The following is a 14723-nucleotide window of genomic DNA, read 5'->3' as shown; positions in this document are numbered from 1 at the left end:
CACACTGGACCCCTTCCAATTCGCCTACCGCCAGAACAGGAGTACGGAGGATGTCATCTCCAGGGCACTTCACTCTGCTCTTTCTCACCTGGACAATAAGAACTCCTATGTAAGAATGCTGTTCATAGACTTCAGTTCAGCTTTCATCACCATCATCACCTCCCATCACTGATCACGAAACTCGGTGACCTAGGCATCAACACTTCCCTCTGCAACTGGATACTGGACTTCCATCCAACAGACTCCAGTCTGTTAATTTAGAGAACCACACCTCCTCAACCCTCATCCTGAGCCCCGGCGTGCCACAGGGCTATGTGCTGAGGCTCTCCCCACTCCCTCTTCACCTATGACTGCACACCTGTACATGGTTCTAATACCATTAGAGACAAAACAACGGTGATTGGCCTCCTCAGCAACAACGATGATACGGCCTACAGAGAAAATGTCCAGCATCTGGTGGAGTGGTGCGCCGACAACAACCTGGCTCTTAACACCAAAAGACCAAAGAGCTCATTGTGGACTTCAGGAAGAAAGGTGGCACACACACCCCCATCCATATCAACGGGACAGAGGTTGAGCGTGTTACCAGGATCAAGTTCCTGGGTGTCCACATCTCTGAGGACCTCTCTTGGACCATCAACACCTCAACCCTGGTCAAGAAATCTCACCAGCGACTCTTCTTCCTTAGGAGACTGAAGAAGGCCCATCTGTCTCCTCAGATTCTGGTGAATTTCTACCGCTGCACCATCGAGAGCATCCTCACCAATTGCATCTCAGTGTGGTATGGTAGCTGCTCTGTTGCGGACCGGATATTACTGCAGAGGGTGGTGAAAGCTGCCTCACTCCCCACCATTGCAGCTGTCCAGAGCAAGCGATGTCTGCGCAGAGCGTGCAGCATTGTCAACGGCTCACACCCCAGCCACAGACTGTTTGCCCTCCTCCCTTCTGGGAGGCGCTACAGGGTCCTCCGTTCCCGGACAATCGTACATTTGCACTACACTTTTTTTACTACTGCATTATCCCGCCTATAGTATATTTATATTTATATATTTTTATATATTTATCTTGCTCATAGTTCTTATATCATACAATACCTGTTAATACTATACTATTCCATATATATTTCTTACTTTAGATATCTTATCTATTTACATTCCACTTTAAATACGCACAATACTCTGCACTTTACTGCCTTTTTTTGCAATTCTGGTTAGATGCTAAACTCCATTTCGTTGATTATGTACTTGTACTTTGCAATGACAATAAAGTTGAATCTAATCTAAAATCTAATCTAATGTACAGTAAATGGTTTACACATAACTAGATCAGTCTTTGACTTTGGAAGTGTGGTATACAGGCCAGCAGCAAAAACCTTGCTAAATGAACTAGAAGAATACAAAATCAGGCAATATGCTTTTGGGCTATTAAGACCTCCCCAAATATAGCTGTCCAAGTGGAGATGGGAGAACCTCAGATACAAACAGCTAATGCTAAACTACTGGGACTGTGAGGGCCCTTAGACCATGCTGGGGAAGTGAGAAAGCTAAGACAGAGTGCTATGTATGGACAGCTAGTAAAATGGCAAAAGAGATGAGCTTACATGATAAAATAGTGCAAAAGCTCCTTATCCATTGACACCAACATGGTTATTTCCACCTGTATCATTAGACTTTTATATCCAAGAACAATTGAGGAGAGACAAATGAAAAGGAAATTGGGTAGACATAGTAGGCCTAGAGGAAAGTTTAAGGACTACACACAATACCCTGTTCCCAATATATACAGATCGGTCAAAGGAGCCAAAAACTGGAAAAACTGGATTTGCTTTTGCTATCCCAGACCTTAAAATAAATATAAATGTGAGAACACCGGATCATCTGACGGTATATACAGTTGAGATGTGCCAATAACAATGGCATTACAATGGACATAGCAAAATAAGATTAAAAAAAAAGGTTATAGTATGTTCAGACTAAGCATTGGTATCTGTAAATATCCCAAATTATGTTATTGTTAATATGGATGAAGTGTCTTTCTGTTATTTCATTGTGAAATATTGGCTCGCTTTGAGGTCAGACAAACTCATTTCTGTTTTTGTATTAAATGCTTTAATTTTGAAAGTAAAGTTCCGGTAGAGACGCGGACCCACACTCCAGCATAGTAGGGGAAGGTAATGCACCTTTAAGGTGAGGTGCAACCCGCCATGAAACAACAAAAAGAAACAGAAGAATATGCGCCCCTCTGTGGTCAACTTCGGAGCACACTCTCTGCTAACACACACACAAACTAGGGCGACCCGCCAAACACACACGCTTAAATAGACAAATGACAGGCCTGCTAGCTGAATTGTGTCGCCAGTGTTGTTAGGACTGTGGTGTTGCAATCATGTTTGTAGCGCGTAGTATCGCTGCGGATCATAGAGATCTGATCCACGATGTGTCGTATGATTTCCACGGCCGGAGAATGGCAACGTGCTCCAGTGACCAAAGTGTTAAGGTAAGTTACTTGGAGCATCAGTTTGCTAACGTTAGCGTTAGCTTTCACCGCTAGCTAGTAAACGTAACCCTCACCACAAGCGCCCTGAGCTCATCACTTAATATTCGGACTTAAACGACATTGAGTATGTTACTAATTCTGACTTTTGATTGCAGTTTTACCTTGTTTTATTTAGCTTAGGTTAGAAATGTTGTTTGTAGCACATAAACTATTGACGCTGTGGGAAAGATGTAGGCTACTGTAGTTGTAGGTAATCTTTTCAGAGTTAGCATGGAGGAACAACAATAAACTCCCCAGTATGTATAGTACATTACATTACATTACATATACACGTATAGTACACTTGTGATTAAGAAGTTGTAATCTGATCGATTCAGGACCACAAAGTGGACACCTTTTTAGTTTCCAGTTATGCCAGTGCGTGTTATATGTTACTTGACATTTACACACGTACTTCAATGCAACTCTTGTTTAAATTGTGATCTTATTTCTCTCAGGTTTGGGACAAAAGTGAAAATGGAGCATGGCACTGCACAGCAAGCTGGAAGGTAAACCACCTGCTGCTCGATCACTTTTAACCTTTAGAAGCTTACGGCTAAAATTATATTATACCATCCGATTAAAGCTAAAACAATTGCATAATTTTATTTTTGAGTTATCTTTAATTCCTTGAGGATACAGCTTGAACTAGTAAGTTTATTGTCCCTTATTTTGGAAATTCAGTTTCACAACAATGCACATCATTCACATCCCCCACTTCAAACCAAGACCCATGAAACAAACAACAACATGACACAAAGCAAAAAGTACATTTGATAATATTCTTTTTGGAGTTCAGTGATTCAACAGAATCTCTATTCTCTTTTCCTCAGACACACAGCGGCTCAGTGTGGAGAGTGACCTGGGCTCATCCAGAATTTGGGCAGGTTCTGGCTTCCTGCTCCTTTGACAGGACAGCTGCCGTGTGGGAAGAGATTGTAGGCGAGTCCAATGACAAACAGAGAGGATTGAGCCACTGGGTGAGTACAACTGTACCACGAGGATTCTGCTCTTTCTGTTGCAGTTATAACAGGGATGATCATCCACTTACTTTCCAAAAGTTCTTGGTTTTTCATGAAAGCTCTGACCCGAGTATTTCACATATTTCTGCTTTAGATAAAGAGAACCACACTGGTGGACAGTAGAACTTCAGTGACTGATGTGAAATTTGCCCCCAAACACATGGGCCTGATGTTGACCACCTGCTCTGCGGATGGAGTGGTGAGAATTTACGAGGCTCCTGATGTGATGAACCTGAGTCAATGGTCCCTGCAGCACGAGATCTCCTGCAAGCTCAGCTGCAGCTGCATTTCTTGGAATCCCTCCAGGTTAGAGCACAACTTCACATAAAAAAAATACTGTTACAATGCATTGTCTGAAATGTATATGATATCTATATACATGGTCTCTGAAACTTGGACTATTGGCAGAGAAGGTCTCTGGTTCGTCTCTGGTTCGACTCCACGGAGAGATAACAAAAGGGCGAACCTGGATTGATCTGTCCAAAAATCAAAGAGTCTCCCTACCCTGTCTAGTGCCCCTGAGCAAGGCACCTTACTGACCCAACATCTGCTCCCCGAGTGCCGTACATGGTCGCTCACTGCTCTGTGTGTCCTGCACCAGATGGGTCAAAAGCAGAGATTACATTTCCCTACCTGCATGAGTGTGCCTTTGCATGTCTGTGCATGTGTTTGGAACTAATAAATGCATCTTGTATCTTAAGATAGATTCATCTATCTATATCTATCTATATATATATATATATATATATATATGGCATCTTTTGCACTTCTGTCCGTCTTGGGAGAGGGATCCCACATAAGCTCTATGAGACAATTAAATTTCTGAATATGGGCTATACCATTCAAATTTGATTCGATTGATTAATACATATCTTACTTTACAATACATGTTAGTTCTAGGAGGTACATTTCAATTTAATGAAGGATTTGAATTAAAAGATAAAAAACAAAATCTATTATCTTCATTGTAGTGAAAACATTAGCTACAGTATTTTTGTCACAATAGTATAATCTACAAATTGCTGTTACAGAACACAATTTGCTGTGTGATCTTTTTAAATCAAAACAAATGTTGAAAAAGTTATTGTGTTGTTCTCCCAAAAGTGAAAAATGAAAAGAATAGATAGATAGAGGCTACATAAGAGAGAGTTGATGTTAAGTACAAGGCACGTGCAAAGATAGACCCCTAGTGGTGCTCAAGCACCTGCCCTTTCGCCCTGGATGAGAAAAGTGCCCCTTAGGCTGGAGCCCAATTTTTTTCTTCATTCATCAATATTTAAGTATAAAAAATACTCTCTCTGTCATCAATTCCCCCAAAATGTGTTTTGATATCTGACGGGCATTTATTTGAGTTCTTGTGAGAATTTTGTCCCGACATGCCCCGCCACGTCCCTCCCTCCTCCTCCTCCACTTAGTGCTCATGCAGCGCTGGGCGACCAAACGGCTGCAGCCAATTCTTCTCTGACCCGCAGCATCAGACAAACAGGTAATGACGGTGTTTATGCAATCCTCCGAAGGTTGGTGATAAATTAACCACAACATTAGCGCATTACGAAAACATTACGGTTGCAACTGGTCCGACGTTTCCTAAAAATAAAATTAAAAAAACCCTCACGAAATCCATGATTTCAAAGCCTTGTCCTGCTGTTTACTGAAGTTTGTCATGTTTAATGAAGAGAGAGAGGGAGAGAAATAGGCAAACAGGCAGAGAATTTAAAGGCAGTTTTACAGTTCTACAAATAAGACAAGTTCACTAGTTTTGAATGAATGTAATTATTGAAATGAAAGGTAGGTCTTAAGCTGAGCTACATGACAGTCTGGTGAGGAATATTGTGGTATATTATTAGTGAAATCTTGCTTACTCTGTCAGTTGGCTTGTTTTGTCTGTTTTTGCCTGTTATTCATTTATTTATTCAATTTGATAGTTTGAGTTAGTTTGTTAACAAAAATGAATATATAAGTTGAAAATATTTATTATTTTTAATTTCATAAATAATTGTCAACTTATAAGCTTTTATTTCTAAACAACATAGAAATGCTACAAATACAGGAGGACTGTTGAATGCATATTTTAATATGGCTGCAACTATTTTGATTATCAATAAATCTGTTAATTATTCGACATTATATTCAATCATTAGTCCGATTAATTGATTATTAATCGGATAAAAAGACAAAAAAACACAAATCTTTGCAAGCAGTTTATTTGAAAAGCAACTTCATTCTCAGTGCCCTTTTAATATGTATTACAGATATCTGCAACTTAAGTATGACCATTCCAGTTTCAGATATTAACAATTAATCCTGACACGTCATAATTCTAGTTCAAGATATCTAATTTGCCTACATTTTATACGTCAGAATGGTTTTGTCAGGATTTAACTGTAGATATTTATACCATCCTTATGAAAGATGGTAATAATTCAAAATGAAAATGAATGGCAAAAGTAGTTCTTACTACTCCCAGCTGTTACAGATGTTAAAGATTTGAGTTTTGAGTGGTCAAACTAAATTTAAGATGTTATTTCAACTAGTCAGAAACTCAGAATGATCTTATTGATATCTTTTCTAAACATTCTTACTCTTTGTAGTGTATTACTAATGGAAATTATGTTGTTGATAGTGTGTCAAGTTAATTCTGGATAACCAAACTTGGTCAACATTAGATTAGAGATGTTAAATTCAACACTCTCTACCCCAACCTTTATTTTAATGCAAGGTTTCTGCTGTGCTAAAATAGGGAAAATGTGCATTAGTTTATCTACCAATTAAATGAATATTGAGAAAATTGTGTGTTATTTTTAGTTGTGCATATTCCAATCGATGTTTTATTCACAAATTTTGGCTTCAGCGTCACAGATCTGATAATTTCTCTCTTAAAAAGCGTCTTGTGTACAAAAATGTGAAATAAAATGAGCGCCACTCAGGCCCGTAGGTCTGTCCACACATTGTGCTTCGAATGTGCAGAAATATTCTTAATCTCCGCAGAAAATAAGTCTCAGCACAAAATCGGCGCCAGTTTCATGACAAGTGCGAACCAGCCGATTTTTTTTTTTTCTCACCACCATGCATACATTTGTGAATCAGAATCCTTCTAACTCGACTGTTAACAAGTTATTTGGACACATACAATGCCGATGTTTACTTTGTTTCTTTGATTCACTTTAGAGTTTGAGACACATGGTTGCAATAAACCGGCTACACGAGACTTGACTTGCACAGTCAGGACATTACGGTTAAAGTGACCGGAATGATCCAGAGACATGATTCGACATCATGATTAATAACTGAATATATGTGATTATCAGTTTGTGTGAAGAGGGACAGAGACGAACAAACACATACACAGACACACACAGTCCTGCAGACAGGACACTTCATTGTTGCAGAAGAAGCAAAGCCCTGTTTATCCAGAAACATAAATATGAATTCATCAGTTTTTTTTAGAGATGATGATGAGGAGGAAAGAGCATCAATATCATAGCAATTTAAAACATCAGAGAGATATGGGACTGTTGAAGCAGTTCTGACTTGGCTATTTTGTTTCTTATGGAAAAATGCCTTGTAGTGCATACTTTGTTTCGGATTTGTTTGTATGTAAGTCTTTGAATAAATTTTTTTATAAATGCATTATTATATTAATCAAGTACTTAAAAATCCTCTATAGATTAATCTAAAAAATAAAAATAATTAGATCAATCATCTAAGTGTGGATTAGAACTCATTGAATACACATTTGTGAACAATTTTAATGAGGTACAAGTGTATTTAAGGCATGTTTCTACAGTTGTCCTCTTTTATTCCTCGTAAATGTGTTTTGGGCGAAACCTGTCATAAAATCAATACGTGTTCAATCTCCAATTCCCTTTTAAAAGACAACAGCCTTGAATTTAGATTTTGAGTATTTTAGCTTGAACACTTTTTTTTTCTCCGTACCAACCAGCTCACGTGCACATCCACCAATGTTTGCAGTGGGGAGTGACGACAGCAATGTGTCATATGGTGGGAAAGTTCAGATCTATGAGTACAATGAAAATACAAGGTATGTATCCTTTAGAGTTCCTTAAGCAACTTTTAAAGATAACCAATATAAACCAAAAATATTTGTATTTTTTTAAGTTTTCGTAAAATGTTTTGTATTTAAAAATGTATCAATGTTTAAAAGGAAATATGCCAAAGCAGAGACGCTGATGACCGTCACTGAGGCAGTCCATGACATTGCATTTGCTCCAAACCTGGGAAGATCCTTCCATGTCCTTGCCATTGCAACGAAAGATGTCAGAATCTTTAAGCTTGTTCCTATGAGGTGACCAATTCCGTTTTTTCCTATGTTAATTGTCAAAGTTGTCATATGAAGGACTCAAACATAGAGGTTGTAGTGTCTTTGCTTTATACCTGCCTTCTACGTGTCAGTGAATCTTCAAAAATGTCGTAAATCTATAAAAAAATATTTATCTATGATCCATCTTACAGGAAGGATAGCACCTCAACAGGACCCACGAAGTTTGAAGTGCAGATTATGGCTCAGTTTGACAACCACAACTCCCAGGTGTGGCGTGTGAGCTGGAACATCACCAGCACCCTGCTGGCCTCCTCTGGGGATGATGGCTGTGTGCGGCTCTGGAAAGGTTGGGAGGAGTTTTTGGTGTTGCCTGCTGTTAATGACTAGTCATTTCTCTTCATTTCATCTTGAAAAAGTAGTTTTCTTTTTAATTAAAATATTTAGAATACCAGTTTTATAAGTAAGCATAGACTCAACTAGGGACCTTTATGATAACCACGGTTTTGTAACTGTAAGAATTGTAAAAACAATACCTTGCTATGGTTTCCTGCATCTCCTGAGTCACGTATTCTGTATGTTCGCAGATCTCTTCATGAATCACGTTTTGTGTGTGTAGATGCACTTGTTTGTGGGTGCGAGCCACTTAACAGAAACGTTAGTTGAGAAGAGGGAACTGACGTACCAGCCTTATTGACACCAAGAAAAAATGCCTTAAATGTGAAGTGTTTGGAGCATTTTGGATATCTAAAAATGCAGGGCAATGAAGACGGATATTAAATCTGCAAAAAACGTGCTGTCAAAAGTGACTGCCAAAGTTTAAAATACATAAAACATGTTGCAACATCTTCGAGATCTACAACCATCCCTGTATGAACAAATCAAGGTAAAAAATTAAACTATCTAATGTATGCTGGCCCAAAAACTGTTCACAGCGAGAGGAGAGATCCTTGTTTACTTTCTGACCAGCTGACATGCTGACAGTGCCAACGAGTTCAGACATTGATTTGTCCACATGCAATTCCCATAGATTTACTGTATGTATGAATGGATGAATTGCTAAATTTGTACCTTTTTTAAAGGGCTTTAAATAGTCAAGACTAGAAAAACACTATGTAAATACAAACCGTTTGCATGGGTGGACAGAAAAAACTTCGGAAAGTCTTGAAGTCAGTGAGCCGACAACTATTGCCGATCTTGTGTATCGCACTTGCTTTTTTGTTTCAGATAAAACAGATGCTTTGGAAATCCACAAAGAATACAACCAACAGAGAAAAAAAAATGTATTATGGCTGAACATTTTAACTATTGTGTAAAGTGAAAATACATACACAAGTTTGCATCATCTATAGAGAGAAATAAACATAACCTTTTAGAAATACAAAATAAGGTACAATAACATAACAGCAACAAAAGAGAAAAAAAACTGATTTCCCCTGCAGGTGGTTATGCATCTTCACAAAATCAGATGTACATATCTATCACAAGTAAAGCAACATCTCCCGGTGAAAAAGCGGTGACACAGGTGTAGAAGACACAGACAAAGACGGTGTCGGTGTGCTGTAAAAATTATCACGTGATCTCTGCAGCGGAATTAATGATACGTTCTGCCTCTTTCTGCTTTGCCATATCTCGCCTAAATAATGTGGAGGATTTGTTGCTATTGTTAATGCGTCTGTGCAGAGAACCTCCTACTGCAATGTGTGTGTGTAAGGTAAAATATGGTCAAATCACCCTGACTCAAATTGTCACATCGTTTCATTCCCTTTGATTACGGTCGTAAGAACTTACATATTACAAGTAGTGAATCCCTGACTGTGCCACCTGTGTCTTTCTGCAGCAAACTACATGGACAACTGGAAGTGCACAGGAATCCTGAAGGGAGACGGCAGCCCGCTCACCAGCTCATCTGGTCAGCCCACAGCCATGAGCACCATTGTGGGCTCCTCTGTTCAGACACCTCAGAATGCACTGAACGGGATGTCTGCAGGAAGGTAGGTGGTGTGGTGCATTAGACGCCACTCACCCAGCCCGACCTGAGTCCGTCAATCTGACAACTCACTCTGCCTCACACTGACTGGGACTGCAGGTTCTAACTCTCAAACTCCTGGGCCCAAACTGACCCAATGCTGCACTTATGCAAAGAGCTTGGCTTCCAGCATACGAGTTGAGGGCATCAAGCCTGTGGAGGCCAATGTGTTGTGTTTTTTACTTTATTTTCCTTCTTGATATGTATGGATGCATGTTGTAAGAATGATTTAGGGCTTAACACTTTCTTGGTATAAAAAGTAAAATAAAGCCGTTCATATGCATTTTAATTATCTTGAGTGCGATATACGGCAGAACCATTTTGTAGGTAGGAAGCAGCATTTTGTATATGTCATAAACTTGATTACAACATTTTAACATCCAGTAGCTATATGACTGTTGCATTTAAAAAGAAGCACATTCATTTCCTAAACTATTTTTTTTTTTCAATACATTTGATTGCATCTGAACAAATGTTGCCAAACTCTTTACAGAGCAGAAGGATGGCTTGAATCAATCGTATTAACTACCTGTAAAAAAAAATTGAAAATAGTTTATACACGTGGGCATGAATACAGCCATTGACATTGACAGCTTACATGACTATGTAACTTTTGAGAAACAAGCTAATAAATATTTTACAGGTAAGATGGTTGCAATAAACATTTTAATTTCATCATAAAATGTTGTGAGTGTCATTGCAGATCTTCAGTTTTCTCCAGTTGTTACATCAAATTTAAGCATCTATCATCCATTAATAGTCACCTGTAGCAAAAGTTACAAATGTCTACTTTAAGATTTGGACTATATAATAGAAAATATTATAACTGTCATATTTACTCATGGTAAAAGGAGCAGTAAACTAATTGATCTAATGCTTGTTTTGCCAGAGTATGTATGTGGCTGAATTCCTGTTTTTTATTTTGATAACCTGACATTACAATTTTTTACATTTAACTCTAACCTGAGTAACATGGGATCTGTGCACAGTTTGATGATCTATGTTACAGAATAATCCACTCTGCGACCAAGTAAACTTTTGTAATGCAGTGTTCTCTCTGGTTGACAAAACTGTGACATTTAATATGATATTGTACTGCTTGTTGCATGCAGGATTGGCAAGAGAGCTCCCTTTGCCCCTCCCCTGCAGCAGCTGACCTTTCCAAAGATGTACATGGATCCTGCATATTAATAATGTCTCCTCTGCATAGCTATCATTTTCCCTCTTTGGTAATGCATCACAAATGTCTGTTATGTCGTAGATCAATACATGAGTTACTTCTGTTCATGGCATCAGCTTTGCTGTGATTACAAAATTATATCTGATGTGTTCACCTCTTTGAATAGGCCCCTTTAAAATCAATAATCTTGTAGAGCACAAAATCCATCCTTTCTCCTTTGATTTCTCATCTTTACTTCCTTTTACGTGTTTTCCCCCTGTATTCCATTGTTTTTGCCCTGTCCACGTATTTGTCGTCTTCGTCTCCTCTCGTTCCTTTTTATTTTTGTTGCTTCAGGTATTTCTTTCCACCTTTGGATTTTCCCAGAGCAGGACACAGGTACGGTCACCTGCTGCCTCCCTCCTCCCTCATAGAGCACTGTGATGCTGAGCCCATTCAGCCTCAACAACAGGCTCTGCCCAACAGACACTCCTCTAGATCACTGCTGACCTTACCAGAGGCTGAAGGGCAGTGATATTGGGAGTGTTTTAGCTAAAATAAGCAGGGAGCCACAGAACTGTCGCTCATTATTAATAAAGACCTTCATTCTGTGTTTTTAATGTCAAATGAGTGTGGGAATATTACATTATATGGCGAAGGACAGCCATTTTGACAACTGCTATAATAGTCTAACATATATGCTAGTAAGTGACTAATAAACATAATTTTCCAATATTTAGCTTTGTATTTAAAGGTTTAGTGTGTGAGATTTAGGTGAAAGAGATCTTTTGGCAGAACTTGTAAATAAACTAGGGCTACGTTGTAGCACTGGCGGGCCCGAGCACGTTGAAGCCTGATGCGGCTGGTGGAGAGAACGATCGATGACCAAGCTCAAGTCTCCGCGTTGCATGCGTTTTGCGCTCTGCGGCAATGATAAATGCTTCACTTCGTGCATCCATCATGCGATGTCGATCCTTTCCTGCTAATTGCTCATTACGGTCAATGCTATCAATAGCACATCACACTGAAAATGTTATGTAAATTGAAAGATATCTGTAAAACAAAGCTTACACCTCGTGTTTTGATGGCGTTTATTCAAACTTTGATGCCATGCCATGGTCACACGGTGTGATGAAAAATCTATCTCTAAATCAGTTTTTATCTCCATCTTGTTATGACACTAATCTTAATTTGAAGTTGATCTGAAGAAAGCCTTAGGACAAGTACTTCAAAGTAAAAATGTGGAATATGGCCAAAATGGCGGGCTTCCTGTTGGGTTTTTCAGAATCTTCAAATCCTTGAGACTTTGTTCTATGATAAGTCAAGACACACCTGTGTCCCGATTTTGGTGAAAATTGGTTATCTGGAAACCTAGGGGCTGCGTTCCAGGTGGCGCTGTTGAGCCTTTTTACCACACCCATTTCCAAATACTCCAGAATACGTACATTTTCACCACTTTCTAATTTACTGCAAAGTTTAGAAACTTTTTGAGCATGTTAAAGCCCTCAAAAAGCTAATTCATTGGGGTTAGAATAAGAATAATCCTAATAGTTTCAATAGGGCCTCTCACCATTCGATGCTCCGGCCCTAATAATCATTTAAATTTCAATAGGGCCTCTAACCATTCGGTGCTCGGGCCCTAATAAGAATAATCCTTCCAATTTCAATAGGGCCTCTCACCTTTCGGTGCTCGGGCCCTGATAAAAATTCTTACAATTCCAATCGGGCCTCTCACCATTCGGTGCTCGGGCCCTAATAAGAAAAAGAATAATCCTTACATTTCAATAGAGCCTCTCACCATTCGGTGCTCGGGCCCTAAATGATCACTGATGATTTCACTGGTGTGTTTTATCTATAATTGTTTTCTTTAGTTTAGAATGGGCCCTTTGTATTTACATCGGGAGCACGTCTTCTCTACGGAGGCCACCATGTATTTTAGAGTAGTCTGAACTTGACAAACTTAACACCTTTTGAGTTTTTATGACAACTGAAGGCTAACACAGATTCACTTTCATCTTTGGAAGAGGAGGGTTAGGTTAGGGGTGTTCTGCTGCAACCTGCAACTTTACCACTAGATGTCCCTAAATTCTGAACAACCTTTAAGTGCATGGAAGTTAAAACAAAACAAAAAACACGTATTGATTTATATGTTTTGGGGGTTATGCAACATTGGCATAGTCATTGATAGATACTGGATACTTGAAAGTCAATAAGCTGTATAATTGGATGTATGTAGCACCTTTACAACACAAATAAATGAAAAAGGAGAGAAATACAAGAACAGTCCAGATTAAATAAAAGGCTTTCTGGTAGAGGTATTTTTTTGGGGTATTTATCAGTACTGTATATATATATATTGAATAATTACACAAATAAAAACATTTAAACACTTTTCCTGGGATCCAACGCCCACTGCCCTGGTTAAGTCACTTCTACTCATCCTTTGCTCCACCATGGTTAGCATAATCAATTCTGGCATGGTCCCCTCCTGCCTCAAAACGGCATACGTCACACCTATCCTGAAAAAGCAAGGTTTGGGCCTCCAGTCAACCTAGGCTCAGTGCTGGGCCCCCTTTTTTTCACCATCTACATGTTCCTGTTTGGTCGTATCAAACCGTCAACGTGGCCTTAATAACCCCCCAACCCCCAAGTCACTAGTCAATTGCCCGAATGACATAAAAATCTGGGTGTCATTTTACCTTTTCAAACTTAAAAGTAACAGGAGTGAGCCCCTGGTTGTGGCCTTCAAGGCTCTGCGCCGGAAGGTTGGGGATCTTGTCCACTACATTGACAGCTGCTCATTCTTCACATCCCCAAGGTCCGGAACCTGGAAGTTCTCACTAAGCCCTGGCAGCACATCATCCCGACCTTCATTCAACTCTACGGGCTCCCAATCAAAGCCAGCATCAAATACAAACTACTCCTTGTCACCTATAAATCCCTCCACGCCCTAGCCCTACCATATCTAACTAACCTCCTCCACTCAGAAGGCTGTGGTCCTCAAACACAGGTTCTTGCTCCATCCCCAGCACCAAATTAAGAACCTCCACCCTCTGGAACTCTCTCCCCGCCAAAAACCGCAACACTACAACGCTTTCAATACACTCCTCAAACACTACCAGTTCATTAGGGCCTTTGGCCTCAGTTAAGACTCAACTGTGTCATAAGTGCTGTTAATTTCTATTCAGTTTTGTGCGAATTACTTTCTTTTCTTTATTTTTTCTCTTTTGTCATCACGGACACATGTTAATCGTCCTTGTGCCTCTTGATAAGCGCTATATAAATTCAAGCTATTATTGTTATTAATTGTTCTACTTTTTTAATACAAAAATCTTTGAAAAAAAATATTTTTTAAACTATATTCGAGCTATTATGATCTGATGTGGTTATCTAGAGTCTGTTTGTCAACTTGTCTGTTTTAGGAAACTTAAAAGTCCTTGTTTTCTAGATATGAACATCTTCCCTACTTAAGTGTCATTAAACAAGTAAATGATCAATTTGTGTTGTGGTTACTCTTCCCTTATTGTGGCTGAAATGAGAGATTTTCCCTATGGGGTGCAGTGGGGATTAATGTTTGTAAATATAAGGCAATTCTTTCCCTGATTTCACTTCAAAATAAACTCATAAATAGCTTTTCGTTTCTTCTGACAGGGGAATGCATGTTTAGGCAGTTCTCTCTGTGGGCAGGTGTCTGCTAAC

General features: G+C 39.2%; 1 protein-coding gene across 2 annotated transcripts; it reads left to right on the top strand.

The window, feature by feature from the left end:
* Positions 1–2181: 2181 nt before the first annotated feature.
* On the top strand, positions 2182–11635 carry seh1l (SEH1-like (S. cerevisiae)). 2 transcript variants are annotated; one of them, XM_062400226.1, is made up of 9 exons: positions 2182–2496; positions 2994–3044; positions 3369–3515; positions 3652–3863; positions 7501–7599; positions 7723–7863; positions 8031–8185; positions 9677–9830; positions 11382–11635. In XM_062400226.1, exons 1-9 carry the CDS (start codon positions 2386–2388, stop codon positions 11557–11559), a joined length of 1248 nt encoding a protein of 415 aa, XP_062256210.1. In that variant the 5' UTR covers positions 2182–2385; the 3' UTR covers positions 11560–11635. The 2 variants fall into 2 exon arrangements, with proteins under 2 accessions (XP_062256210.1, XP_062256211.1); XM_062400227.1 differs by lacking the exon at positions 11382–11635 and adding an exon at positions 10978–11375 and having other exon boundaries at positions 2184–2496.
* Positions 11636–14723: the final 3088 nt, after the last annotated feature.

This window comes from Platichthys flesus, chromosome 11 (assembly GCF_949316205.1).
Source record: "Platichthys flesus chromosome 11, fPlaFle2.1, whole genome shotgun sequence".
NCBI classification, from domain to species: Eukaryota; Metazoa; Chordata; class Actinopteri; order Pleuronectiformes; family Pleuronectidae; genus Platichthys; species Platichthys flesus.
This window is presented reverse-complemented; position numbering and strand designations above follow the sequence as displayed.